This window comes from Halichoeres trimaculatus, unplaced genomic scaffold (genome assembly GCF_033239565.1).
Source record: "Halichoeres trimaculatus isolate MK-OKI-2021-1 unplaced genomic scaffold, fHalTri1.1 fHalTri1_scaffold_21, whole genome shotgun sequence".
NCBI lineage: Eukaryota > Metazoa > Chordata > Actinopteri > Labriformes > Labridae > Halichoeres > Halichoeres trimaculatus.
In genome coordinates this window covers 10028176-10056013 of record NW_027437199.1, presented here as the reverse complement: position 1 = coordinate 10056013, position 27838 = coordinate 10028176, and the positions used below count along the sequence as shown (strand labels likewise).

General features: G+C 42.4%; 2 protein-coding genes across 5 annotated transcripts; both read right to left on the bottom strand.

Moving 5' to 3' along the window:
- Positions 1 to 1023: 1023 nt before the first annotated feature.
- Positions 1024 to 19307, bottom strand: ipo8 (importin 8). Of its 2 annotated transcripts, none has more exons than XM_074698600.1 (25): positions 18857 to 19307; positions 18083 to 18164; positions 17829 to 17985; positions 17520 to 17678; positions 17216 to 17372; positions 16793 to 16882; positions 16401 to 16495; positions 16225 to 16309; positions 15847 to 15981; positions 15631 to 15730; positions 15379 to 15455; positions 15173 to 15289; positions 15004 to 15093; positions 13898 to 14063; positions 13618 to 13778; positions 13266 to 13391; positions 13104 to 13179; positions 8712 to 8837; positions 7686 to 7783; positions 7499 to 7594; positions 7194 to 7414; positions 4209 to 4414; positions 2106 to 2327; positions 1894 to 2023; positions 1024 to 1757 (listed from the first exon to the last, which is right to left on the bottom strand). In XM_074698600.1, coding segments are annotated over exons 1-25 (3057 nt in total). In that variant the 5' UTR covers positions 18941 to 19307; the 3' UTR covers positions 1024 to 1756. The 2 variants fall into 2 exon arrangements, with proteins under 2 accessions (XP_074554701.1, XP_074554702.1); XM_074698601.1 differs by having other exon boundaries at positions 13113 to 13179.
- A 919-nt stretch (positions 19308 to 20226) lies between these two features.
- caprin2 (caprin family member 2) lies at positions 20227 to 27838 on the bottom strand. Of its 3 annotated transcripts, none has more exons than XM_074698645.1 (21): positions 27686 to 27838; positions 26868 to 27090; positions 26730 to 26792; positions 26563 to 26649; positions 26064 to 26302; positions 25889 to 25971; positions 25445 to 25552; positions 25282 to 25322; positions 24974 to 25153; positions 24205 to 24246; positions 24003 to 24131; positions 23818 to 23902; positions 23664 to 23710; positions 23460 to 23582; positions 23274 to 23360; positions 23032 to 23169; positions 22051 to 22165; positions 21818 to 21979; positions 21607 to 21668; positions 21447 to 21483; positions 20227 to 21371 (listed from the first exon to the last, which is right to left on the bottom strand). In XM_074698645.1, exons 2-21 carry the CDS (start codon positions 27075 to 27077, stop codon positions 20821 to 20823), a joined length of 2589 nt encoding a protein of 862 aa, XP_074554746.1. In that variant the 5' UTR covers positions 27078 to 27090; positions 27686 to 27838; the 3' UTR covers positions 20227 to 20820. The 3 variants fall into 3 exon arrangements, with proteins under 3 accessions (XP_074554746.1, XP_074554748.1, XP_074554747.1); XM_074698647.1 differs by having other exon boundaries at positions 21878 to 21979; XM_074698646.1 differs by having other exon boundaries at positions 21818 to 21967.

Sequence of the window (27838 nt, the reverse complement as noted above, 5' to 3'; positions counted from 1 at the left end):
CTTGTAGTAGTAGTAGTAGTAGTAGTAGTAGTAGTGTATAAAGAGGGGTCGTTATGCTTTTCCACATTCTTCAGTGCTGATGTTTATACAAAAAGCAGTTGATAGTTAGCTCTTTGTTATTTAATTTCACCAAGTTCTATAGTACAAAGTTTGTTGATATGCATAATTGAGATCACATAAAATGATATACCTTTATGATTAGGCCTAGAATGTTTTACATGATACAATTGAAGGCTACAGATGTGATATTCACCAAGAGTGGGGTTGGAAGCTGGCCTTATACCTGATTATGATAGACACTGCAAGCAAGGCGGTAATTTCAAAGAAATAAGAAAACCTTTGTCTAATTATTACCTAACTGCGATGAAATTTGCGGACCTCTAAAGTAAAGTGTTACCCTTTGTGTTTTCTTCTTTATTCTTTTATTAGTTTTATACATTTTCCTTTTGATTAGAGAGTAACTTGCTGAGTGAGGACCTGAGAGCTATCTGTTGGACCCCTGACTTAGAATTTGGATTCATGAGACCTGGTTATTGCAGGGTGTCAGTTATCCAGGTGCAGCGTTGTGGCTTCTGCTTCTTCTCCTGTTGTTCTTTTGTGTTTCTCTAATATCAGGTTCTGGATTGGTTGTTAGTGCTTTTTTAGGGGTTTGCAGACTTCACAGTGAACTGCAGTGATAGCTACAAAAACACACAAATCGAGGCAGCTGTAGAGCGGCAACTCTCTGATCAACAAGAAAAAAGCTGTAATTTATAAGCAGAGTGGTTTTCAATACAGGGATGAGCTGAATAATGATTTGACTGTGAGAGGAGCTCTGAGCAGATGAGCTTTGTTTAGATGCACCTTTGCTAAAGGAATAAGATGCAGCTGCACAGCTTGTTTCACTGCTGCCTGTTGAAGAAATCTACAGGAGCTTGTACAAAACGTTCCACCTTTTGGTCATTAGCTTTGTCATTAAGCTAATATGGAAAGGACGCCAGTTTCAGAGAAGAAGGAAAGAGGAAAAAACTGAAACAACATGAAAATGTTACATGAAATTTTATGATTTTCTTAAATTAGTTCTGAAAACCGTTACAAAAACAAAATCCAGAAACAAAGACAAAAAAACTGTTCTCCTGTGATCCCCCTCCCACTTTACACTTTCATGTTTGACCACAAGTCTTTGACCTTGACTCCTCGTCCACCCACAGTCTGAAAACAAGGCACCCCGACAGACATCTGATTCTCCTCGCTCCTCGTCGGCCCATCCCGTCATGAGATGATAAAAAGTGATCAACTAGAGACAGACAGAGACGAGCGCTTACAGTACGAAGGAACACACACGTGTTTCTCACAGCTCCTCACACACACCCATACACACACACAGACACTCACTGGTTCACAGAAAAGGACTGCGCTGTACAAGAACTTTAACAAATTTCTGCTGGTCAGGGACATTTATATTTATAATGCAGTCAAAACACACACACACACTCTCTCACACACACACACACAGGCCAGCGGTCCTGTCCTGGTGATAGGAATATTCCAGTCCACACTCTTTGCAGTAAAGCAGGTCCAAACTGATGTGAGCTCCTCCTTCCCTCCAGCTTTGATGGCGCCTCAGGACCTGCTTCTGGTGGGATCCTTTGAGTCTGATGTGGTCTGATCTGGTCTGAGAAATTTCAGGTTGGACTGAAATCCTTTTCAGGTCAGGTCAGACCGGCTCCTCTCTTCTTCATCCCTCCTCGTCTGACTCTGCTGCTCAGTCGTCGCTTCTGGAAACACACGATCCAGGTCAGCTCAAACAGACACAACAACACAGAAAGGATCTTAAAGAATCCTTCCTCCCATCTTCATTTAGCAGTGTATGTGTGTGTGTGTGTGTGTGTGTGTGTGTGTGTGTCCTCTCACCACTGGCCCTTGGCGGCAGTGCTCCTCCTCTGCTGTGAGATGCTGTAAATCTCCTGCAGCTGTTTCTTCTGGTCGTCGCTGAGCGGAGCTGTCAGACACTGATACCAGGCAGCATCACTGTTCTGGACGCCTGTCAAACACAGAGATTCACAGCTAACGTCTGGAGGTAGTTTGTTCCAACAGACAGAATTTATCCTTTCTCATCATCTTACGGAGAAGTGCAGCAGTGAAGAACTTGTACTCGTCCTCTCCATTGTCATAATCCAGCGGCGTGCTGTACTCCTCCAGAGGTGTCCCCTCAAAGCCGTCTTCATCCCAGTAGTCATCGTCATCCTCATCTTCGTCATCCCCACCTTGACCTGCCGGCATGCTGCACTGCTGCTGCATCACGTTACGGTTTTCGCTCACCTCATCTTCATCACTGGGGATCTCCTCTGCACACAAACAGAAAATAATCATTGTGAAGAGGGGGGGGGGTTAAAGATGTGTAACATGTTGCTTACTTCAGCCTCTCTGTATGCAACAGCATGAATATCAGCAACTTAATTAATCCCACAAGCATTTGTTTACCGCAGCACATTTAAGTTTGACAAAAACAAAAAATCCTAAAAATGATACAAAAGATCTGAACAAGGATCTAAAAATAACCAATGAACAACTCAAAAATTCAAAAGTGCAAACCAAGCATCAATATGTAAGATTGAATGAAGAATGATTAAAGAAACAAGTTACAGGAAATTATTTTACCAGTATTTTTTTTTTTACAAGTTCTGAATATTTGTTGCTTTAAAGATGCTATGGGGATGATCTGTTTTAATTGCACTCCCTCGCCACCTTGTGGCCAGGAGTCTTTGCACACTGTCATAAATTACATTTAGTGAGGTGTGTGTTTGTTTTGGAATTAAATGGAGATTGGATCGAAACAAAGTTTCTTTGTTCAAGACAACGTTTTACTGGACACAACGCGCTGAGGTAAGGTATTTATCTGTACAGCTAGGTAGCGCTACGGTTTGAAATGTGACATCGAATTGGCTATATGTAGGGCTGTCAGCAGCCCCTGCTCCGACGTATCTGTAGGCTAGCCTGACAAAAAAAACACTGTCAGTTTGTTTGTAGTTTAGTAGCCGTTTATGGCAGCCCGCTGTTCTAAGACAGGTCTGTAATGTGTTAATCCTGGTTAGCTATGTCCTGCCAGTCATCTACCAAGCAGAGCTAATGTAACCTCACTCTTCATTTTATTTATAGACTCTCAAGTTTGAACAGACCACTGCAGAATAACTGCTGACTGTGGGTTGGAATGAACATTATCACAAACAGTTTAGCTCCTGTGTTATAGAGTGATACAGCCTGAGCTAAAGGCTAATTAGCCTTTAGCTCAGGCTGTATCACTATCCCCTTTATCTTTCTTCTGCTCTTCTGTCCTTTTTCTGTCTGACAGTTAGGCTCCCGTGTCAATCATCACTACAAAATTAATCACAGAAACCGTTTTCAGCCGAGGAAAACACAGATCTCTGGGTTTTATCCAGTCCTAGTCGATCCAAGTGTGGATTACGATCAGACAAATATTTATAAGGGAACTTTTTTTAAGGACACTTTCAACTCCTCACAGCCTCTTTAAGGAGGAGAATCAGTTATTCAGGAAATAAAAGTTGAATCTCTTGCAGATACTTTTTTTTTCTATCGACAACCAGCTGCCATTGAGTTCTTAATGATGAATCTTTGACAGTTATTCATTTAGGGTCTTTGATCTGCAGCTCTGCATATGCATGAGTTTTTAGGTCCATACCCTCAGAGTGAATCTTGCGGGAGTCTTCTTTTTTCTCAATATTTGTTCAGCTCTTTAATATCCTTCCTTCATGACTGAAGGCATATTTCAAACCTGAACGTATTCACCGGATAAAATGTAAGCTTTTCCATTAAGAACACACCATTCTGAACCATCTAATGCGGTGAAATCAATGCATTTTAAACACCAGGCCGCAGGAGAAACCTTTAGCCGTCACCGTGGTGCTGAGTTAATTTATCAGCCTGCCCCAAAAGCGAAGGACGAGGTTTAGGAATCTAATTCTTTAACGCTTGAGTGAAGCAAGGAAGAGCCAGCAGGAGTGAGAAAGTAAAAGCGGTACAGCTAATTTCAGCTCAAGACTGAATCAAGATTCCAGCAGCAGAGGAACCGAGGATCTCATTTCATTAGTGTCACTAAGCCAGTTTCTTTCCCCTCTGCCTTTTTTCTGTCCTTACTCATTCCACTTTAGTTCCCCCACCTCTGTCCCACACCATGTCCTCACTGCTTCTTTTCTCTGATCTTTTCTCACCATTCTGGTCTTCATCCTGGGTTCCTGCACGGGCCAGCAGGTCCGGCTTGTTAGCTAGGCGGGAGGCGTAGAGGTGTTTGAGGCCCAGGAAGAGGAGCAGGATGGAGGGGACGATCTGAGCAGAGACTCCATCCAGCACCGCCGGCCGGCTTGGCAGCTCCATCAACACGCTCAGGCCGATGATGCACATCTTACGGTCATGGAGCCTGGAGAGAGATCACAGAGTGTCCGGTCTGTTAGGAGGGTAGTGGGCTGAAATCAACCCGGGCTCATTTAGTAAACGTCCCACTTGATTTTCCCAATTCTCAATGCGGACGTTTAGGAATGAAGAAATGAATGAACAGCTTGTTATTTACCGATCCAAACAAATGCATCATGGAATCTGTCAAAAAGATTATCAACAAGCATCAAAAACATCAGATGAAATCAGATTTTCTTCAAAGGCAACAGACTGCAATGACAAAAGCATCAATTTTAGCTCTCTGAACACAACCTAAGAACCAACTCCTTTTCATCATTTCTGCATTTCAAGTGGATCATTACTTTCTATGGTTCATTTGTTGGTCATAGACACCAAACTGGTTTTGTCTTCAGTGATATTTTTACTATTTTTGCCCCTTTGTTTGTCTGGAGATCCTTCATGTAACAATGGCTGCATTATTTTCATGTGAAATCAGCTGTTAGCAGCCTGTAGCATGTCAATGCTAACTGGTGCAAGGCCTGATGTTTCCCTACAAAGTGAGGAGGAGGAGATGAGGAAGACGTGCTGATTCTCAGGTGTGAGCTAAAAAGTGACAACTTCACCTGCTGTGAGCAGACAGGATCCAGGAGACAGAGACTGAACAGACTGCTGAAGAAGCTCAGTCCTGGACACTGTGGAGGTGGAGGCTGGCTGACTGGAGAATGATGGACAAGCTGTCAGCATCTATTTTCTTATGGACCTTTTTGCACTTTCTGTACACTTTCTTTCTTCTGTTTTCTTGATTGCTGCTGTGACTCTTCCTGAATTTCCACTCAGGGATAAATAAAGCATTTTCTGTTCTATTTTCTATTCTTTTCTATCTCCTGCCTCTGTCTGCATGTTTGTTTAGTTGTATGAATGGATATATATTTTTTTACAGATCAAGTTGGCTGTAAACCCGTAATACCTCATGCTCTGCAAAGTTAACTTGATGTTTTTGCCAATAGTCCAGAGACTTTGAAGCAATGCTGCAAAAAAATTCTCCCATCTTCTGCAGAGTTTTTTATTTGTCAAATTCATAGAATAAAATTTAGTTTTCTGAGTTATTTTCTGAAATATTTCCACAGAATTAAAAGAAAATGCTCAAAAAATGATGTATATATCATGTTATGTTTCAAGAACCTTAGAGTGTGAATAAGTAACTTTGTTTAACCTCATTCAAGTCTCAAACAGAAAGGGTAAAAGCTGATTTTCTGAGATCAATCGAGCAGAAACAGCTTCAGGTAGGAAACAGCAGCTGCAGGTCACACGTAATGAAACTCGAGCTAATCAGATTTATTGATCAGCCCTTAAACCCCAGACTCTCCCTTAAGATTCCCCTGAAGTATTTTCAACACACAACTTTATCTCCTGTTCGCACTCTGACAGCTGAGGTGACTCTGAGTAAAGACACAAAATAAAACGGCCTGAGTAAACAGGAGCAGACGACAGGAGAGAGATTGAGGAGGCTGGACTCCAGATTAGGACGATGACTCATCCATCCGCTAATGCATCAGCTAACTGCCATTACCAAGAGGAAGTCATACAAGACGTCAGACTTAAGTAATTAAATGACTCTGGGATGTGTTTGCAGTAATTTCATTGATTGCACACTCATTGTGGAGTTCAGTCCCGACACTCTCATCTGTTTTATCAGCGGCAGCAAAGCTTTAAAATCCACTGTTCTCTGCCTGCTCAGCACCAAACTGCAGGCTGAATTAGCCGCTGCATGAGCAGCTGAACACAGGTCAGCATTTAGGAGCTGATGAGCAAACAAGATCCATGAGAAGCAGGTCAAGACTACAGCCCAGTCTGCTGCTCCTGACTGGTGGGACATTTTGTTCAGCTGACCGCACAAATACCAGGCCTTTACTCCCTCATTGTGGCTGAGAAAAATACTCGTACTTCTTCAACAATTTCTACTTTTACAAGAAACCTGATTGCTACGTTTTTAAGAAAACTTCCTGATTGAACAGGTACACTCCGAGCACTTGCTCTTTACAAGCTAATCTTACAATACAAGCACATACTTCATATGCTCTGCTGGGGCTGGCCTGCCAAAGATCCACTCAGTGTTAGGTGACATTTCACGGTGACATTTATGATATCCCACAGTGTACGACACGCGTGAGCTAACAGGAAAGGGACAAAATCAAAACTCTTGCAACATCAGCCAAAAGCAAACAGTACTGACATTTCTGAACTTTGAAGGAGCCATAGATCCTTAAATCACCCATCAGCAGCCAACATCAAGCAAGTAGCCATTATATACAGTATACTTAAAGCCGGCGTAGAATAACATGCCAAAGAGGGGTGCTCTGCTTTTTAAAAGGCTCTATTCTGTCAAAAAGATCCATTGTTGTTTTGTAATTTTTTTATTTCATCCTTTGTCCGAATGGCTTCACTTTAACTGGTGTTACTTTAAGGCTTCCCACTCCACAAACCCTGTTCTCTCTGATTGGCCAGCACTGAGGAGGCCTGTGAGGGGGGCGGAGCTACCAGCTGACCTTGGTGTTTCCCCATTCAATGGGTCATGAACCAGTCAGGAGATCCTTATGCAATTACTCTATTATTTAAGCAAGTCTCGTGCTAATTTTAGAACAAACTCTTTAAACTGAATGATGAAAGTCCCACACTTCAGGCCTGCTCCTGATGCCAACTCAACCAAAACACATGATATAATGCATCTACTGAAGCAAGATGTGTTCATAATTAATGTATTCAGAAAAAAATAACAAGCCCCTCCTCTCCTCCTCTTTCCTTACCCCAGGAAGAACTCTGTGTCATTCATCCACTGGTTGATGAAGTGTGCTGTGATTGGCTGTGGGTTGTGTTGGAAGTGCATGTTGTCCAGCGTGTGGATGAGCAGAGCTGGGTTGTAGTACAGAGCGGCAATGGCCACCTGTAGACACATGGTCCTTAGCTCGCTGGACTTCACCCCTCGCATCAGACGCTCCAGGACCACCTCCACAAACAGGGGAATGCACTGCGAGTTGGAAAATACACAAGCATGTTCAGTTAAAAGAAGGGTGCTCAGTTAAAGGATTCTAACAGATTATCTGATCCAAACCTGATCAATGCCTCTTCCTCTGCACTGTAGGATGATCACCTCCAGGAGTTTGGCAGCATGACACTCTGCATCCTCACCCGCATCTACAGTCAGCACCTGCAGCAGGTGAAAGGTCAAATCAGTGACTATGGGAAACAGCTCTTCACTTATAAACTGGGAGAAGTAGATGGAGACAGTCAAGTCTGACCTTTTTGCACATATTGTAGATGACCTCTAAGTGCTTGGGGTTGGACAGCAGCATGTCTGTGTCCACTGTGACGTAGTTGTGCAAAAGAGGCATCATGTCTGAAACACAAACACAAACACTGTCAGAACATGCAAATGGTTGCATATGTAGCCATCTGCAACCAAAGGAGTACCACAAGGGTCAATGTTGGGTCCTCTATTTTATTCTTTATATTGTGGCTGTCCATTAAAAATTTTTATCTCCACTTTTGACAAATTTGACAAATTTGCCTTCTGACATACAGTGTCCACAGTTTCCCCTAGTAACCTTCAGCATCTGGGACCTAAATGACCAATAGAAAGACATTTTGTAGTGCTATCTAAATACACTGCTGGGTCAAAAAAAAGTCGCCATCAGACAAAAAGGTAACACACTCTAATGTTTTGTTGGAGCACCTTTAGCTTTGATTACATCATGCACTCATTGTGGCATTGTTTCGATAAACTTCTGCAAGGTCAAAAGATTTATTTCCATCCAGTGTTACATTAATTTTTCTACCATTCTGATGGTAGAGTCTGCCGGTCAGCGATCAGTGGGGCTAACCAGAAAAAAAAGGGTTCAATTTGCTAGGGAGCAAGCCGGTGCCATAATCAAAGCGAAAGGTGCTCCGACAAAATATTAGAGCGTGTGACCTTTGTTTTGGTGGCAACTCCTTTTTGGCCGGGCAGTGTATAACACCTATTTCATCCAAAAAAGGGAATTTAATGTCAGGTGTACTTTGTAATGGACCAGTTTTTGAGGAAAACAATGCATCATTTCTTGCGACAACATTTCTCATAGTCCAATATTTCACAGACGTGCTGTAAAGAAAGAAACATCTCCATGTAAAAAATTGCCCTCCACCTTCAAAATGTTGCATTATTTATGTTGTCAGACTACTACTTTCTTCGGGGATTAATAAAGTACATTCTATTTTTTCTATTCTATTTTGCAGGAATCCACAGAGAGCGCCCCCTGGGTGACTCAAAGAGTAAAAGTGGGGCAAACCTGTGAAGTAGTCAAAGCAGTCATGCTGGAAGACTTCGTACAGGACACCCAGGAGCTGCCACATCTGCGGGGAGATGGTCTGACAGGTGAGACCGAACGCCAAGGACAGGATCTCCTCGTAGAACTCTGCAGAGGACGAGGAGAAGCGTTAATGAAGATGACAGGTGACACTTCACCAGCTGCTAAAGCATGCGCTATCTATAGACTGTGGCATAAGATCTTTATAAAAAACCAGGAATCATCAAGTATATCAGGTTTTTGTACCCAGTATGAAGGAAGTCTGTTCACTTCAGCTTTCAGCACAAAAAATGAAATCCCAAGACGTAGGCCTGTATTATGGAATCACAGTGTCCTCATTTTTATTTACAGCTCAGTAATACTGTTCATTTGCATTTCTGCAGGCATCAACTGTCCAAAGGAAAGCAGTCAAAGAGCAAAACAGTCCCCTGTAATGCAATCCTGGGAGCCATCAGCATCCATATGACAACACAACTTCAAAATCTGTAATCAGTCAGGGTTTGGATCAGATAAAGAGGCCCTGTGAGGAAAATCTGTCTGATAGAGGGTCACTATGGGAGGTGCAGTGAAAATATGCTATGGAGCGTATCATCCGGACTTTAAAATGCTGGAGTTACTCTCACATTAGAGACCATTTTTTATTCATAACAAGTTAAAGTGTAAGTGCTGCCACTTTGCATATGGTTCCCTAAAGATGAGAAGAAAGGGCTCGCAGCAGGAGAAGCAGATGACAGGAATGAATCAAAACAATTTACAGACTGATGGTGTCACTAGAGTCCATAACAGATGCTCTGGGAGGCACCAGGGTGTTTAGAGGAAATACAGAATGATGGAGGACCCCCTGCAGAGAGTCCAGGAGAGTGGACTGACACTTAATAGAAAAAATGACAGTTCTGTGTCACTGAAATGATAACTTTAGAGACAGGCTCAGAGGAAGGGGTGGAACCTGATCGTTCAAAACCAGAGGCCGAAGCGGACATGCCTTCCCCTGAGAGGAGAGCCAGGGGACGAATCTCAAAGACAACACGATGCTTTCAGAAAGGACAGCTCTTAAGAGGGAAGAATGGAAAAAGGACTGAGCAGGTCCTTAAGTTCTCTTAAGAAAGATCTCAACTGACAGCCTCACAGATGGTTCTGGAAAGATAGTCCTGTAACAGAAAGCTTAGAAGGGAGAGAAAAACTCCTGCCTACGAATAGTATTTCTGTATTTAAGAGGATCCAGGATATAAATACAGTTTGCTGTCAGTTTCATGAGGCTACATTAATAAAATTGAGGTAAAATAAGGAAACAAACTGCTTAAACACTTCAGAAAACTGGCAGCAGATGTAAAGGAGCTTATACACCCCTGAGGAGGATCGTCACCCTGATTTTAAGGTCTCCACTGATGTGTTCAGATCCTCCTTCTCCTCCTCTGGGACGTGTGTGATAAAGTAAAGGAGCAGAGAGCACAGCTGTGGTATCGATACAGCAGAGAAAAATGAGCCTGACCTCTCTATCTTTCTTTTTGTTCATTATGACCCTCTCCTGCTGCTTTATCTGCCTCTGCATGAACACAGCCTTTCATTCAGGCAGCAGGGGGTTATCAGTTAATCCATTCATTAACAGAGCAGGGAGCGTCCGATGCTGCAGCAGGCAAAGAGCTCCGATTAACAGGATTACACACACACTCACACACACTTGCTTACTTAGTGACAGATACTTTCACTGCCTCATTAGTTCTAATCTTAAGTACGAGCTAACATTAGCATCCTCAATTGATTCTTCTTAGCTTTCTTGTTTTATACTAAGACCCAGAAGAGCACTCATTCTCTGTTTCTGGTTAGTCTCAGTTTCACTGTAAACAGTAAGTTACACCAAAGCTTTACTCTGGCTTACTTCAGCCGCATGATCCTGGGAGAGAAACTGACTTTCTTGTCATTAATGGCCCTTGAATGTGCTGAAACATCATCACGACTCATTAAAACAGGTTAAAAGCTGAGCTTTGTCAGGTCTGTCCTCAAGAGGAGAAGAGAACAACTTTTCAAAGTTTGTTTGATGAAAAGAAGTGAGATCTGTCATTAATGATGCATTCAAGGAAGTCAGAAAATGTGAGTGCAGATTATCCTCAGTGATGTGGCATCAAGCAGATTTGTATCTCAGTGTTAAACAGGGGTCTCAAACTCACAGCTCATACACCCCGCCACTTGATGACAGTTAGTTAAATCTGGCCTGCTGCGTTCATGGCCCTGTCCGCTGTTGAGACCGTGGAAGAAAAAAGGCCCAAAGAAAGGTTTATGTCAGGCACTGAGTGTTTCAGGAGAAGTGGGAGGATGATTATTTCTGTGGAGTTTAAGGAGAATCACACCTGTCTCATAAGATAAAAGAAGATAGCTTTATTAATCCTCCATGGAGAAACTCATATGCCCGCGTTTGCCCAGTCTACTCATACACACGATACATATCATGACATTTACCATTAATCAATACAAAAAACAAATGCCATGATCATGAAGGATGAATAAAGAGTCAATGATTCACCAGCTGCCCTCAATACCTACTTATGAAAAAAAAAGGATGAGCAGCACAAGAGCACCAGGAGAACAGACAGAAGCAACAAAGTCATAAGTGTTCATTAACACTAGGGATGTTCAATGCCACTTTTTATGCAGACCGATACCAGTACAAGTACTCACCAATACTGAGTACTGATACTACAGGTACTTTTGATACATAAAATTTCAATTCACAATGATAGATAATTTTGATCAAAGACAGCACAGTCATTCTGCCATTTAATAAAAATAAAACATAAACAACTCTCTCCGAGTTTAGAATTTTCTTTGATAAATGTAAAAAAAATATATCAAAAGTGCACAATAAAAGTAGCAACTGTCAGAGTTTACTTATTGTTTAAAGTGAACTAAAGTGCAAAATAAAACAGTTTAACAGTTAACTCTCCCTGGTTCATTTATGTTGTCTGAACAGGACCAGGTGCACATTTGCCGTGGTGTTAAACTGCAGCAACTAGTGGTGAGGAGGACTTGCTTGATGTAAGATTTTCTTGCCTTGAGTATCTGCTGCTGGTATCTGCAGCCTTCACGAGTACCAATACCTTGAAAAAAGGCTGGTATCAGCCTGGTACCGATACCTGGTATCTGTACTAGCCCATCCCTGATTAATACAACAAACTGCTGCTGTAATAAAGGACCTTCTGAGTCGTTCAGTAGAGCACTCAGGCATCACCAGATGATCACTAAAAGAACTTCTCAGAGAAAGTTGCCGTTCACAAGGTGTTATTTAACTTAACGTGTGGAGCAGTACACAAAGAACCAGAGAGATCAGTCAACAAGACAGAGCTGTTAAAACAACTAAATGTGCTCCAGAGAGCAAGAAATCAGGCAAATCAAAGAACAGGTCAAGTCATACTGAGGGTTTCACCTGCCACCTCCCTCAGAGCAAATGTGACTCTGTCGTCTGAGAAGAAGAACTCTCAGGTGTCTGGAAGCAAACATCCACAAAAAAAGCTACAAAAGCTACAACGACTCTACAATTGGATGTTTTTCCTTTTTTTTTGTGGAACACGTGAAGTGGCTCCCACAGGTAATTCGAGCTTGAGACCCAGAGTGTAAATGTTTGATCTAGAACAGATTGTTGTCTTCCCTTCAAGCAGATATCTGTTTATAGAGAGAAATAAATTGTCATCAGAATTTTTCAAAACTACTAAAAAATCAAAATCACAATCAAAATGACAAGCAAGCAACTTCAGTATCATTTCTGTTTTTTTTTATATCTCAAATTAAGACATTTTTAGAACATGTAAATGTGGCTCAATTGAGTCCAATAAGACAATTTCTACTAAAAATAAGACATAAATATTTGCTTAGATTTCAGTTTTTGCCGTGCAATGAAAGCTACAGGAGAAACTGCCAACACTCACCAAGCCAAGACCGCAATCACCTGAGCGTGAACCAGCATCCAGTTTCTCTGATACTGATACGATAGCTAATTCAGAATAATCCCCATCAACAGCTGCCGTCTGTTGTTCAAAAAAAAAAAAAGCTTCTAAAGGACCTCATCGACACTCGTCCTAGATAAAGGGCTCTGCTTGGCCAGACCTGAATCACACCTCAGTGAAAACACTCAAAAAGAAAAGGGGACCAGATGTACCAGCCAAAGGGATTAAACAAAACCCTGCAGAATCACCTGCTTCTAAAGATAAAGTCCAGAGGGAGAGCTAATGATGAATGAAACAACCAAACCTGTGATGAATAATCAACACTCTGCACATTTTTTACACAAGTGAGATGAGTTAAATGTCAAAGCAGCAGGATATCAAAGACTGTGTGTAAAAGAGTGTTTTATGCAATAAACACTGGAAGCCCGTGCACACACACCTGCCATACCTATGATGGGCTTCTGCAGGACCAGGCCGATAACCTGCAGGCAGATCCCCTCCAGCTGCTGAGTGATCTGAGGATGAAACAGAAATAGCATCAAAAATAATATGACGATGCTGTGTGTGTGCGTGTGTGTGTGTCTGAGTGTGTGTGTCCAACCTCTTTGTGGTCCTCCATGACTGTGAGGATGGTGTCGATGGTGCTGAGGATGCCCAGGGCCATGACAGTTTTATCCTCATTCTCCTCGTACTCCTCGCTCTGGAGGACCCTGGTGAAAATCTCCGCCTGCCACACACATACACACAAATACACACCTTTCATTAAGTTATCATTAAGTCTTTGACATCAACTTTCATCATACTGACCCTACTTTACCTACCCCACTGCAAAACTGAAATCTAAGCAAGTGTTTTATGTCTTAATTTTAGCAAAATTGTCTTTTTTGACATGAGTCACATTCACCTTACTGTGTCATGGATGAAAACTTATCACATCCGTGCTGTGTACCCACCAGGTTCTGTGTCATGTCCACAGCAATGGCAGCCACCTCTTGGTTGTACTCGCAGATCATCTTCTGGATAACATTGGTGAGATCATCGTTCTCTGTCTCTTTCACTACGTGAAGGAGCTCCTGCATGACGGGCCGGATGTATGGCCTGATGTACAGCTTGGCTATGCATAAAAAACAGCAGACAGGAGATGATTTTAGAGTGTTATTCTTTTCTTAAGCTTGTTTTCTTCATCTCCTGAGACCTTCTTCAGCATTTTCCTCTTTTTCCCTCTTCACAAACCTTGCTCCTGGTTGCTAACCAGTGTCTGAAGAGCGATAGCAGCCTCCACCTTCACAGGCATCTCCTTGTCATCGATCAGATCTTGTTTCACCAACTCCACAGCGTTCCTCAGCACCACCTCGTCATGGAACCGCAGTGGGCTGAAGCAGTGGAGAACCCAGCAGGACTGTCAAAAAAGCACCACAGAGAGGTACATATATATAAATAAAACAACACATGTTTATTTCAGTACATCCGCTGTGGTTTATCTCTGAATTCACCCCCACAGTGCTGATGCTTTCCCATCAGGTGTGTCAGTGTGGGATCTAAAACACCTGCAGTGCTGAGGATTGACTCACACTGACTGTGTGGACGACCCACCAGGACTGTAGGAGGAGTTAATCATAACAAAAAGACTTTTTCCATAAAATGCATATAAAGCTAATATAAGGTTAAAAATATAAAGCTAATGCACAAATGGCAAAATTTAAGTGGAATCAGAACCACATGGCTGTCTGTGTGAGACAATTTGCCCTGAGTGTCTTTTTCTGTGGCAAGGTGGCGCCATCTGCTGGCAACAGTAAAAGCCCTAAGCCAAATCACAAACACATCTGAATGAAGTTGGGAGTGTTAATAATATTTTATTTTCCAGGTAGATCCTTTTTTTCAATCTTTTGCATCTGCAAACAGAAATCTATCCCTGAATGATCTCACCTTTGAAGTTAAACTGCCCTTATTTTCTCTTCAATGATCTTGGGATTGACTAAATGTCATCTTCATCCTGAATCATCCATTGTTCACCTTTTTTCCTGTTTTTTTTTTTTTACAGTATTGATTACATTTTACTTTTAACTATTTTATCATCATTTTCCTTGGTTGATATTATTTTTTGCTCTAAACCCATTAATTCATCCTGAAGTCCTCTCCTGATCCCATACTTTCCATTGTTTCTTTTTCCTTATAATCTATAAATTCTAATCAACTTCACATCTTTCATTTCTTTTGCTGTGACAGTACTTTAACAACCTTTTATTGTCTGTTGATGCTGCTGTCTGTATATCTCTATTCATACTCATGATTTATGATTTACTGTACCCCTGCCCTCAAGAGACAAAATCTTTACTTACCCTGGCTCTGAGATAACCCATAGGAGAGTTCAGAAGAGGGAAGACATAGTTTTGCAGCATCAGCTCCATCTGCTCCCTGTACACACGCTTCTGTAAAAGCAGACACAGAGAACAGCTTAGAGATTTAGACATATGAGAGCAGGGATAAAGCTTTTCAGTTTGCATTTACCTTTAGTAAGAGTTCAGCTAAAGCGCCAATACAGTGCAGTGCCCCGTCCTTCCTGCGGGGGTCAGCAGAGGGGTCCATGAGTGTCTGGTGGCAGAATTCCATGATCTGAGGAAGAACCTGCAGAGAAAAACAAAAAAGTCAGGGTGGAAAATGGTGCTGAAAATGCAAAGTTTACTTCAGGAATTATTCAAGGCGTCTGTCCTTACTTCTTTCCTCTTGCGTGCAGCTTTACACAGGAGGCTCTGTGCAGCTGTAGCTGGTAGGGCGTGATCATCGTAAAGGTCTGCAGGAGAGACAAACACACAATGAGTCACAGAGACTGGCAATGCAGCATAGAATCAAAAACAGAAGAAACTCTCCTCTGCTGTCATATAAAAAGCAAAAATGCAGCTGAAACAGTTAAGCAAAAGCCTTTTCCTGTTTTCCTTTTGAGCGTCTGTTCTTTTTGGACTACTTACTGAACTTCATGTGGATGTACTCGTATGGATCTTCCTGCCAGAGCTTCTCGTCCTCGTCTTTGTAGCACATAAGAGGGAAGATGACCTCCTGACAAATGGCCTGGAAGACATGAAAGCTTACATGAGAAATCCAGGTGCTAAAAGACAGAAGGCCGGCTACAATGAATGGAAACAGATTTTGGAATGAAATCTTTGGCCTTTTCCTGCATGCCCCACCTGCATGTGGGGCTTCATCTGCTTCCAGGTGAGTGAGTGGGACAGGGCTTGGTTCAGGTAGTTGAGGCACTGCTGCAGGACGCGAGGAGTGACGTACTGCTTCTGTCGGTGCTGGTCCACCACTTTTAACAGCACCTGCACGGATACACACAGTTATCATTACATGGTCCTTATACGCAACATGGAGGGACCCTACCACTGAGCCACAGCTGCCTCAGAATAAGAAACTAAAAACAAAAACAGATGCTGAAATGACATAATAATAAGGCTTCAAGTCATTATAAATGAGAGCTGTTGAAATTCAAACATACTCTGTAATCACTCTTTTTTTGGAGCATTACGGGTGATGATAACATGACATATTAAAAGTGTGCTCACCTGCTGTAATCCCACAGCGTAAGTCTTCAGGAAAAAGTCTGCAAACTCGTAGTACTCCTTCGTCACATTCCCAGGACTTCCATACCTGTAAAACAAAGAGGAAGCATGTGACTGGCTGAGGATCATGATGATAACAGATCTGCATCCTCCTGATGTGAGAACAGCTCCGGACTTACCGCTCGAATAGTCTGGTGATGATACGCAACGCCCACTTCTTACACTTCCACCACGCCAGCTCAGGGCGATCGTCTTCATCCACCTCCAATGTTTCCTAACACAGACAAAAAGTCTGAAGTCAGTTTTTGAACCAGGGTTCATGCTATGACATATCTCTAAGTTGGTTGGCTGTGCTGAATCACATGACTTCCATTCACACTGAACAGCTGAGGCTTGTTTGTGTCTCTGATAGGAAGCAAGATGGGTTTTTAGGATTTTAAGAGCAAGGACCTCCACGGTACAAAAACAATTCTGTGAGTGAAACAAGACCTCTTATAAGCTTTCAATACAAAGTGCTATTTGAGAAGCCACTGTGACTCTGACAGAGAGTGTGTGTGTGTTTGTGTCTTACAGCTGGAACGTCTCGGTCCATAATAGCTCTGAGAATTTCCATCCACTGAGTCATCACAGTGTTGTTGATCAGCTGGAGTGGCAGCGAATACTGCAGGGACAGACGAGAGATAAACGCTATCATCACCATCATCATCATCATCATCATCATCATCACAGATGTTTGGACCACTTTCAGACAGTTACAGATAGAACCATGATGATCTCTTTCAGAGGGAGTATCTTTTCTTCTCTCTGGCTGATTTTCTGTTCTCAGACTAAATAATATGATCAGCACAAACACATCATGAGCCTATTTCACATTTTTCTTCATAAGTTTGATTTGTTGTTGGGTTACAGTGAGGTGCATGGATTTTGTTACTATCGTGCAAGTTTCAGTAGATCAAAACACAACAAAAACAAACACTTAAACACACCCACACACCTGCACAAGGGCATGGAAGATCTTGAGGATCTGTTTCTGAATGAGGACTGAGAAGATGGTGGAGTCAGCCATCAACTGGCCGATGAGCTGCTGAATCCTCGGGAGGAAGATCTGCATCGCTGCAAGCAATGGTTCCCTCTCATCTGCCTTTCTGTACCTGAAGGACAAACACATATGCACGTGGAGCAAATAAAAAGTAGTAACTGAGTGCTGAATTTGTGACTTTACAATCAGGAATAAGGATAGCTGTGATTTAATGGCTGAAGTTGAGGAAGAAGAGAGAAAACACCAGCAGGCTACTCACTCGTATGTTTTGACCAGCTGGTAGAGAGCCAGCAGGCTGCCGTACCAGCTGCCGCTGTTCTGTGACTGCAGGTACATGCCGATCTTGTCCACAATGGCGGTCCAGCGTCCGGGGAAGTCGTGTTTGATGATGGCTCGCAGACACATTGTCAGCTGGGCACTAGAGATGTTAAAAACAATTATGTACTTTACTTAAAGTCTTGTGGTTTCTGAAGCATATTAATGGGAGTGTTAATAAGCCTTTGAATTTCTAAGTAGTACATTCAGATTTTAAATATTGAAGGGATCTACACATGTTCACTCTTCGTACCGTATGGACTCTGGACAACGGATGATGCTTTCCACTATGTGGTCTCTGATCTGCTGCCGGTCATTCTCATGGATGTTGAAGGGAAACACGACTTCACCCAGAGACGGCTCCCTGTCCTGCCAGTACTGACTCACCATGTTCTTCAGGTAAATGGCCGCTACACACAGACATACACACACACACACACACAAAATTATGAAATGGACCACGAGGAAAACAGCCAATCCACCAACCACCTCATTTTAGCATCTTACCTGCCTGACGAACAGGAAACTCCACCTGCTCAGACACAATGATCTGAAGCAGAGTCGGAGCAAAGTTGATGATCTTGTAGGACTGAAACAAAAATAAGAATGCAGGAGTCAATTTTATTTATCAATTAAGGGGGATTGGTTTGTTTTACACTGTCCCTTTTGAGTTTGTTTTAAAAACTAGTCAATATTTACTGGCAGCAGCAGAGTATGGTGGCCCAACAACAACAAAACATAGAAAAGAAAATGGGAGTGCTTATGTTGTGTGGACAATCCAGACATTAATGCATTATCTTCTTCCAGTTAAATTGTCATATCTGTCCATCCAATGAGCATCAATCTCTGTCAGAGCAGGTACCTACCTTATCTGTTTTCTCTTTTGTGTTTGTGTTTACTTTTTTCTTTTTGTATTGACTTTTATGTTGTCTTTATCTTTTCTTGTTTTAGTGGTTCTTGTTTTGTCGTGTTCCTTTTTTTTTTTTGCCGTGGTTTGCACTTTCAGGCCACCGTAGAAGAGCTCTCTAAGTGTTGACATTAAAAGTTCAGCTCCTGATGGCTCAAATCTGACTCTTATTGTCCTCCAGCTGCACGGGGATGAGTGAAAAGTCCTGCTGCTGATCTCTGGTCTGATCTAAACCTGAATCCAGACCGGCAAAACTGAATCACAAAAACATGGCCTGCCACCCTTTACTAACACTGGCATCAAATCTGGACCACAGCGGTCCATAAAGCCCCCTCCTCTGAACAAACAGACAAAAACTCACAAAGCTCACCCACCTGATTGAGCTCATTCTCCGCCGCTATCCTCAGATTAGGGTCGATGGTCCCCTTCAGAGCCTGGATAATCCGGTTCGGATCCATGTCTGTTTATTTCCACAGCCCTTTCTCTGTTTTTATCCTCATGCAGCGTTAGCTGTAGGGTTGAGTTCGACCGAGCGTTTGGATCTGTCAGTCCTCCAGGAACAACAGACACAAAGGCTGGTCACTGCATGCAGAGGAAGCAGCTCGTAAGCGGGGTTGTCGTTAGAGTTTTATTTTAAATAAGCTGTTGTGTGTTCATTGTGGTGGAAGAGCTGCTTTTCTTTCTCTCTTACTCTAACTAGCTTCACGATGATCGGAGGCCCTGCCCCGTTTCACCGGCAACCGACCGTCGGAGGACGTAAAACAAAGTAAACAGTCATTTTACGGTGCTTCTCTTCTTCTTCGTTGGAATTAAAGAAGACTGGCTAACCAGTGCGAATGCGTAGTATCGCCACCTACTGGGATAGAGTTCTAAATGTATAATGGAAACTTTACAATATGGCAACAAAAAAATGAATAATAAGTAAAATGAAACAAAGGAAGAGAATAGTTTTTTGGACATAAGCGAGGCACTCTTATAATTAATTGTCTTTTTTGTGCTTTTGGTCCCTTCATTTTTTTCAAAGATGGATTTCAGGTCGCCAAAACAAACAAATTTGGGGTAAAATCTCAGACTGTGAACATTTATTAAACAGCTATATAGATATAGTTTACTGTTTATCTTTTTTACTCCACTTCTGGTTGCTACCACAGAAATTCTGTCACACACATGAGGACTGTAGCTGTATTATGTACCAAAAGTTTGAAACTATTATTCTGTATTTTATTTAAATCTTGCAGGGTTGTTTTTTTAAAGGGTATTTTGTTTTGTGTGCACCAAAACTCAGAGGACAAAGCCTGTATTTGCAAACTATTTTTTTAATGAATTGGATCATGATTTTTGAAGAGTAGTTCATCAAACTTTTTAAAAATGTAGATAAATTATAATCACTCACCAAAAAACTGATACAGAGAATAACATTTTACCCATATAGATAAGTGCCTCATCTTTTCTTCCCATTACATCAATTAATATTCGAACTTGAATTGAACTCTATGATCTTTAATTAAAAGTAGAAATGTTTTTTCTTGTTTTTTAAATTGCAGTTTTAAAGGAGGTAAAAACCTGACTTGACAGAAATTCTTTCACCCTACTGTAATTAAAACTGGATTGTACTGATAGGTTTGCTGCAGTGTACAGTTTAAAGAAGTCACAGTCCAACTAAATTTTTATCCATTTCACCACACAAGTAATTGCTGCACACATACAAACACCTCAGACTGTGAAACAAAATATAAAACCACATGAATAAAATCAAGACAAGAGCCCAAACTTCTCTGCTCATCTTTATTTAGGCACATCAAGGGACCACATCTCTCCCCAGTAGTCTGTTAGTGCAACAATTTGGCCTTGAGTGTCCAACACCACACCCAAAAATTATAATAATTAAATTATAAATAATAATAATAATAATAATAATAATATTCTCATCCATTCAGGTCATTTATATCTGATCAGTCATTCAAAGCCATTCAAAACAAAAAAGGCACAAACTTATAACAGTGCATTAGAGTTCTCAGAGAAATCTGTCACTTGTGTGGTGAACACGTGACTTGTTAAGGTACGATTGAGAGCAAGATGACACGTTATCAAGGCCTGAGTGTGCCACCATTGGGAGCCACTCATTCATGGGGAGTCAGGTGTGTCTGGTTCATGTCAAGAACCAATTTCAAAAAGTCAAATAGATATTTTGGCAACAGGCACCTTATGTTAAGACCAGGTTTGTAGGTGAACTGGCATGCAGCCGGATTGCATAACTGAAATGCAAGTTGGATCTTTGTTTAGTGCAAAACCTTCAGCCAACTCATTAAGGAAGGAGGCAATTTTGAAGGTCTTGAGTTCAATCCTGGTACAGCAGGAAGCCAGAGAATGTGCTGTAATTCCAAGTGCTGCCATAAACAGCCCCACGATGCAACCTGAGCCACACCTGGTCCCCTTGGAAGAGTGTCAGGATGGCGCTATTGCTCGCTGTGTCATGATCTGGGGCTCCATCATTGGCGTACGCAGACGCCATCACCTCTTCATTGCACATGAGGTTGATGAAGAGAGGTGAATTGGCAGCGAGCTTAAGGATGTTGAAGTTGAAGACATAGGTTCCGTTGACGGGGCTGGTGAAGCGACCGATGTGGGTGTCGTACATCTCTCCCAGGTTGCAGTGCAGGTGGTCGAACACAATGGGCTGATCCAGGTTGCCCGGAGCAAAGTTGGCAGTAAGAGAGGCGGAGAAGGAGACATGGAGACGCTGGGAGAGCGGGTAGAGCTGCATGGGGAGCATGTTGGTGTGGTGGTGGTGGCTTCGTGGGGTGAGGGAATCGCCATGACCTGAATCCACCATAGTATAGGTTCCCTCGCGGTCTGGGCTGCTCACCTGGGAAGAGTCACTCCAGGTGGCTGTAGAAACAGAACAAAAATCATGATACAACGGGGAATATTCAGGGATCTTTGAACTCTGTCCTCTGTTCCTACCATTTTGGTTATGCCTCCCTCCTCCACGTCTGTAGTCCTGAAAGAAAAGACGGAGGTTAAAGATCTACAAAGAAGACATTGACGTTTACAGAAAGGTTGCATTTTTAAGATAAAAGGACAGGCTCCTGACCATAACTGTCATGAAAAATTGATTACTTACTCGAACAGCATAGAGAGGAGGGCCAGAGTCCCTGAAATGATTTTGGGGGATGTAGGCTCCTCCTGAGAAAGAAAAGTCAACAAGTTTCCTGTCAATTTACAGAGAAGAACAACAAACCCTGCAACAACTTATTGCACACAGACCACAAGAAAGGAAGAAACAGCAAAATGAGAAACCCAGAAATGTGAGAAGGAAAGCTGAGGATAGATACCTCGATGCCACCCAGAAGAGCGAAAGACCTGTGCCACTCCTTTGCCTCCACGTGCCATACCTCTAACTGATCCTCTGTTGTAGTACGGCTGGCTAGACTGACTCACGGCACCACTTGACTGGCCAGGGGACAGGAAGATGGGTCCACCATCTACAGCGTAATCTGATAGGGACGTTAGAGGGTCACAGAAAAAAAAGGTGCTCCAGTTGTAGCCTAAAATACAAGGTGCATACCTGGCTGTGGTTCATCTTCTGTATGAGCGAACACAGGTGATGTTTGGGTGCTGACAGTGGTGTACCTAGGATTGCCAAAATCTGGTTTGTAGTCCAGCTCCCCATTCTGAGGCACCTTGAAGACAAAAAGAGAGGACAATCAACATCCAAGAAGCAGAGGAAAGTGCCTACAGTCCAGTTTAGATTAGATTTAAAAGTCAACATTGTGTCTGAATTTAGGACAGACAGATTTACAGTGACTCATTAAATTTTACCAATTATAACTTTTTGGCCATTTCGAGTGCACCAGCTGAAAAATCAATACGCACAGCAATTTTCCATACTGTCAGTGTGAACACACTTGTGCACTCCAAATATGAAGTGCAAGTACAGAAAAACGTGATTTAGGACACAGCGTTGGCTTTTGAGGCTCCATGCTCAATATTGGTGAATCAAAAAAGCAAATTTGGGAAGATTGGACATCCAGGCCAATGCTTGGTTTCATGGGATGATCGTTGTTGAGATCCCAAACCCCCAACTTGCAAGAACAGAGTTGAAATGGCAGGAAAAAGATCATAGAAGTCATGGGACAACATACACTAGCATCCAACGGGGGTTTTAGATTACTTTCTGACTGGTGCACTTGCCACTTCTAAACCTTTCGTCCTAGGCTTACTGATTACCTTCAGGTCACTTTTATTCATCACTCCTAGATTCTGACAGGTCAAAACCCCCTGTAGTGAATAATTCCTAAAACAGGAGCAACATGAAGGACAACCCTTACCTTTCCCTTCTCACATTTTTACCATAGTGTCAATAGGCAGGGTTTGTCTCAGGTTGGTCTTACAATGACAATTAACAGGAAACAAATGTGAGAGCAGTCAAAGATCTGCTGGACCTTAAAACATCTCTGATAAAGAAAAGAGAGCAACACCCTGTCCTGCAATCTGGGCAACAATAGAAGTAATTAAATGCATCTGTATCTTCCAATTCGAAACTTACCGGTGATATGCTCTGAAATGGTGAAGATGACAGAGTTCGTCTTGTTGGTGGAGTGGAAAAAGGCTGTCCCTGAGGGGGAGTGGGGGTGCAAGATGCCACCCCATTGGGTGACTGCTTTCCAGACTCAGCTACAGTTATCTGAGGGACAGAGATTTAAGGTTCATTTCAACCAGGCAGGACGCTTCACATTGGGACTTAAGTGCTTTCAAGGTGTTGAGAAGGTTTATCTGTAAATGACCCACCATGGCCATGTCAAGAGAGATGGTGGACTCCTGGCGATACAGTAGTGGTGAAGCAAACCTCTTTCTCTCAGCAAACTCGGGTGTCACCTGCAAAGTCAATGTTACAAAAAATTGGCAAAAAAACAAAATCACTCTGAGAAACAGGTTAAAATTGTAGGTAGTTGAGCATTTTCTGCCAAATCTTACAAGAGGTAGGTCTGTTGAGAGTTCCAGGTCACAGGTCTCCAGGCACTGGTCCCCATTTGCCAGGCTGGACTTTCGTTCCAGGGGCCTGGCAGGCAGTGGAGTTGACTGAGACAAAGGAAGAGGCTGTGGATGAGACAAGTTCTAGTGACTTTCAATTCAGGTCAAAAATGGGACTTATGCATTTAAAAAAAATGGACAGCTTACGTGTATGGCTTTGGGTAGGACATCTTGGCTTCTCAGGTCAGTTTGAGCTGGACGGTTCAGAGAAAAACGAAACAGAAGAGGATTAATGAAAATATAGCAGTCAGATGGGATTTCAACACCAAATCACAAAGTGTGTCGACTTGCACAAAGTTACCAAGAGGAGAGGGAGATCCAGACGTCTGTCTCTTCAGCCTGGAATGGCCTTTAGTAGGAGAGCTCTCGCCATCCAGCAGAGAGTCCTAGACAGGACAACAAAACCTCTAGTATCGCATTCATCAACTCATACTGTAGTTACATCCTGTAGTGAACAGTTCCTGCTGAAAAGCAGATGGACTCTACCTGCACAAAGCTGAAGGAGCTGTGGATTTTTGTCATGAGGTCTTCCAGGTGCTGCCTCCTCAGGATGGGGTCTTTGGGTAAGGCAGTGGGAGAGTCAAACATCTCAGCAGGCACATCCATACAAACAGCCTGATAGGAATCACGAGAGAAGTTGTTAAGTAAAAATAACTTTAGACTGTAAACTTTAGCATTTTGTACTTACCAATTTGGTATGTTGCTCCCCTTTTGTTCTCCTCTCTTTTCTCTGAGGAGAATATCAAGCGTGTATGATTGAGCCAAAGCTTTTCTTGAACAATAAAAATCCTTGATGAAAATCAAATGTACCGAATAACCCACAGTTGAAATTGACATTCATGTATAAAACCTAATATGCCATAAATTCATTTTTTTGGGCAATTTATCCAAAAGTACTTGGAACTTTAAGTTTTAGAAGCTTCACTACTAGGAACTAAATGATTTATCCACTGCTTCCTGAAGTTCTGTGAAGATTCTAGAAATCAGACCAATTGACTTACAGAGACGTGATAAATGAAAGAAAAAGTTATTGTCATACACCTCTAGACCAATAGAGGGCAGTACAAGAGACAAAAGTCCAAGATGATACCACACCTGGCTTTGTCATGAGCAATACTAAAATTAGCATGGAAGGGATTCAGATTGTGCTTTTTTAGGGTCCTGCTGAAAAAATGCAGAGTGCCTCAAATAAACTCCTAGTTCCTGAAGAAATTTCCTTCCAAACTGAGGCTGGGACAAGCCAATTCAAAGTTTTTCTTAAAAACTGACTCAGGTTGTGTATCAATCAATAAAACTGCACAACAAATACAAAAAACTGTCAGTAGTTTGAATCAAAAGTGAAAGTGAAAGCAAGTAGTTAAAGAATGCATCCAACTTTTAACTAAAGGGATCATTCTTTGGGGGTTTCCATTTCACCCTGCAATAACTACAACTCTTTGAACATGCTCACTCCTCACCTGTTTGCCGTCAGCTGATTGTTTCTTGGAGGTGCCCGAGACTTTGGGGATGAAAGCCGCTGCTCCTCTCCACGGTTTGTGGACTGCAGTTTGAGCTGAAGCAGCTCCATCTTGGAACTCCATGTCCCAGGAGTCTGGAGGCTCCTGCTCCCTCATGGCCTGAAAGTCATCTTTCCAGCTCTGAGAGTGAAATTAAGTGTCAGTCTTGTATAGTGTGTTAAAAAACTGACATGTCACCAATAAATCATCAGAGGAGCCTGGAGAATGCTAACCACTTTAGAGAGCACTGAAAATCCAGATTTTCTTACCTCTTTTTTTGACAAGTCGTTTGGTTTGGGCTTTGATGTGGCTGAAAGAAGCAAAAGAGACAAAATGTTAGCTATAAAAATATCATGCTTACAATAAACTTTAACACAGCCCTCATCTCTGACACATTCAACACCCAGAATAATGTTAGCTTGATGCTCTTACTGTGTTTGGCTGAGCTCAGCAGCACTTCTGCACCTCTGGGTGGAGATGGAAGACAACTGAAGTATTTGCAGTCCAACAGTTCAGTGATCTCTTGTTTTAGCAGCTTGTCTGAAAAGAATGGAAACAAAATGAGGGGTTGCATGGACCCAAGAATCACAATTTTTATCAGATGTTTTCTAATGCATCCCCAATTTAAGCTAACATATGTAAGTATATTCTCATTTTTTAAATCTAGACAAGCCCTCATCGAAAAAAAACTTTAGAAAATGCAGCATTTCAGAACCTTATCTCAATTTCTTGACAAGTGCATGGAGGTAGCAACAAGAGCAGCTTACTTTTGGAGTGTTTAAAAAGCTGTGATTCATTTTTATCTTTAAGTAAATAAAGAGATGCAAGCCAACAACCAGGAGTGTATACTGACTTTTGTGCACTTCTCACACTCACATGTGGATCCAGCCACTGGTTTGTTCTTTCCATCCAGCAGATCTATGTAGACCAGAGAAGCCTGCTCCATCTGTGCCTCTAAACTACAACAAAGGCGAAGGTTCCCACATTATCCCAGTTTTGTACAGAAACATATGCACAACAACAGAGACACAGTTGTTAAGAGAACACCCACCTCAACCTGTGGTCTCTCTGGACTCCCAGCAGGGTGCTGAGCTGATTTAAACCCTGCAACTGCTGGGCCGAGACGTGAGGAGCCTGGTTGTGTCCGGTCAGCAGGTCGCTCCTGATGTGCTCTTGCTGTAGGCTGTGGAGAAGGTGCTGAACCTGGAGAACATTGCTCAAGCGTTTCTTCTCTGTTTCCATCTTGGCTAACTGCTCTTTCTTCGCTGCCTTCTTTTGAGCCCTCAGCAACTACAGCGACAAGAGGATTGAGAAGTAGAAACTTAAGCAATTGAACACTGCTGAACATTGGAGAACAATTTGAGAGTCTGTAAACTAACCTCTACCAGACTAACGACAGAAACTCCAGTGTTTTCCCTGCCCAGCAGATGATATGGTCATCTGCTTCTGCATTGATCACTGAGCTGGTTTATGCTGTTGTTTATGATTTTAAATTACAGCTGAATCCCTGTTTCTGAGAAAGACACGAGAAATACATGATAGGGACTTACAGTCTGAGTCAGGCTGTCCAGAGTTTTGTGCATCTCGCGTGCAAATGCCAAGTGATGTTGCACCTCCTCATACTTTTCCACAGCTGCCTGGAAAACAAAGAAATGGGAAACACTGATAAGCTGACGAGATCATTCATTTATTTTTAGATACATGTCTTTGATCTTGCCATCTGGTCCTTGTTCAGCACATCCCCTCGTGTCAGCCTCCTCTTGTAATCTTCAAGTTTGAGCTGTAGGACAAAAAGACACATCAGATAATCCTCCTGAGTGTGATTTAACTTCAGGTATCTCTGGCCCTTTCCTACCTTCTTTTTCTCAAGGTTGCGAACTTTGTGTTTGAGACAGATGAGGCCATTTTCTATGTAGTTTTCATAGTCCTGGTAGGTTGTGTTGACCTCGAGGGCGTTCATTCCACAAGGTGAGCCTACTGGGTCCTCCTGTTTGTCCTCACCCTCCTCTGAGTGCACAGATGGAGGGGTGACATCCAGGGGAGGGGAAGGAGACACTTGCACCATGCTGAGATCCACACTGGAAAGTGGAAAGAGGTTTCATTTATTCATTTTTTTAATGTCAGACAGGCAAACTGTGAGAAATGTGTAGCTGCAGTGGAGACACGCTGCAGATACGAGGAGTGTTTGAATACAGATGGAGATGGAGTCAGCCCAGTTTGGACTGCAGCCAACCTAGTGACAATCGCCTACTGAGCAGCGTGCTCTCTGGATCAATCAGGAAACCAGCAGCTAAAAACACCAAACAAGAACAGAGCAGCCTTTCCCCCCTGCAACATGAACTAACCGTGCATGCACGTGCTCCTTTTTGCACGAGTCATCCTTCCAGTGAGAGCTAGGTGGGGATTTGAATCATCAAGATTCAAACTGAGGCAATTAAAGAGGAAATGATGAACGACTGAAGCTTTAGCACAGGGCTTATGATGCTGTAACCCAACCAAAGTATCATACATACATAAAAAAAAACAATCACAAACTTTGCTTAAATTATTCATCAAATTAAATTCAGAGTGCAAAATTGGAATGTGAATCCCATTTTTTTTCTAATTTAAAAAACCGAACGCGCCAGCATTTCTCCAAAACAAACCCCACGCGGATAAAAACAGTTGACCCACCTCGTGCGCTTTAAATCCCTTCAAGGTAACCGCAAGACATCCAGACGACCCGAAACTGGGCGACCCCTCTCCCACAGTGATGTTCAGCACACAGAGGCCACGCCACGCTCAGCTCCTACCTTTATACCCTCCACGAGCACACGGACGCAAAGC

What these genes read in the sequence shown, in the direction of transcription:
- ipo8 (XM_074698600.1), bottom strand. Translation starts at nt 18,940, where the DNA reads ATGGATCCGAACCGGATTATCCAGGCTCTGAAGGGGACCATCGACCCT. An exon ending in TAGCTGAACTCTTACTAAAG is followed by an intron (nt 15,094 to 15,172) that starts GTAAATGCAAAC and finishes CTGCTTTTACAG; the next exon opens with AAGCGTGTGTACAGGGAGCA. An exon ending in TCTACAATATGTGCAAAAAG is followed by an intron (nt 7,595 to 7,685) that starts GTCAGACTTGAC and finishes CACCTGCTGCAG; the next exon opens with GTGCTGACTGTAGATGCGGG.
- caprin2 (XM_074698645.1), bottom strand. Translation starts at nt 27,077, where the DNA reads ATGGTGCAAGTGTCTCCTTCCCCTCCCCTGGATGTCACCCCTCCATCT. An exon ending in TCCTACCCAAAGCCATACAC is followed by an intron (nt 23,583 to 23,663) that starts GTAAGCTGTCCA and finishes TCTCATCCACAG; the next exon opens with CCTCTTCCTTTGTCTCAGTC. An exon ending in AGGGAGGCATAACCAAAATG is followed by an intron (nt 21,372 to 21,446) that starts GTAGGAACAGAG and finishes CTGTTTCTACAG; the next exon opens with CCACCTGGAGTGACTCTTCC.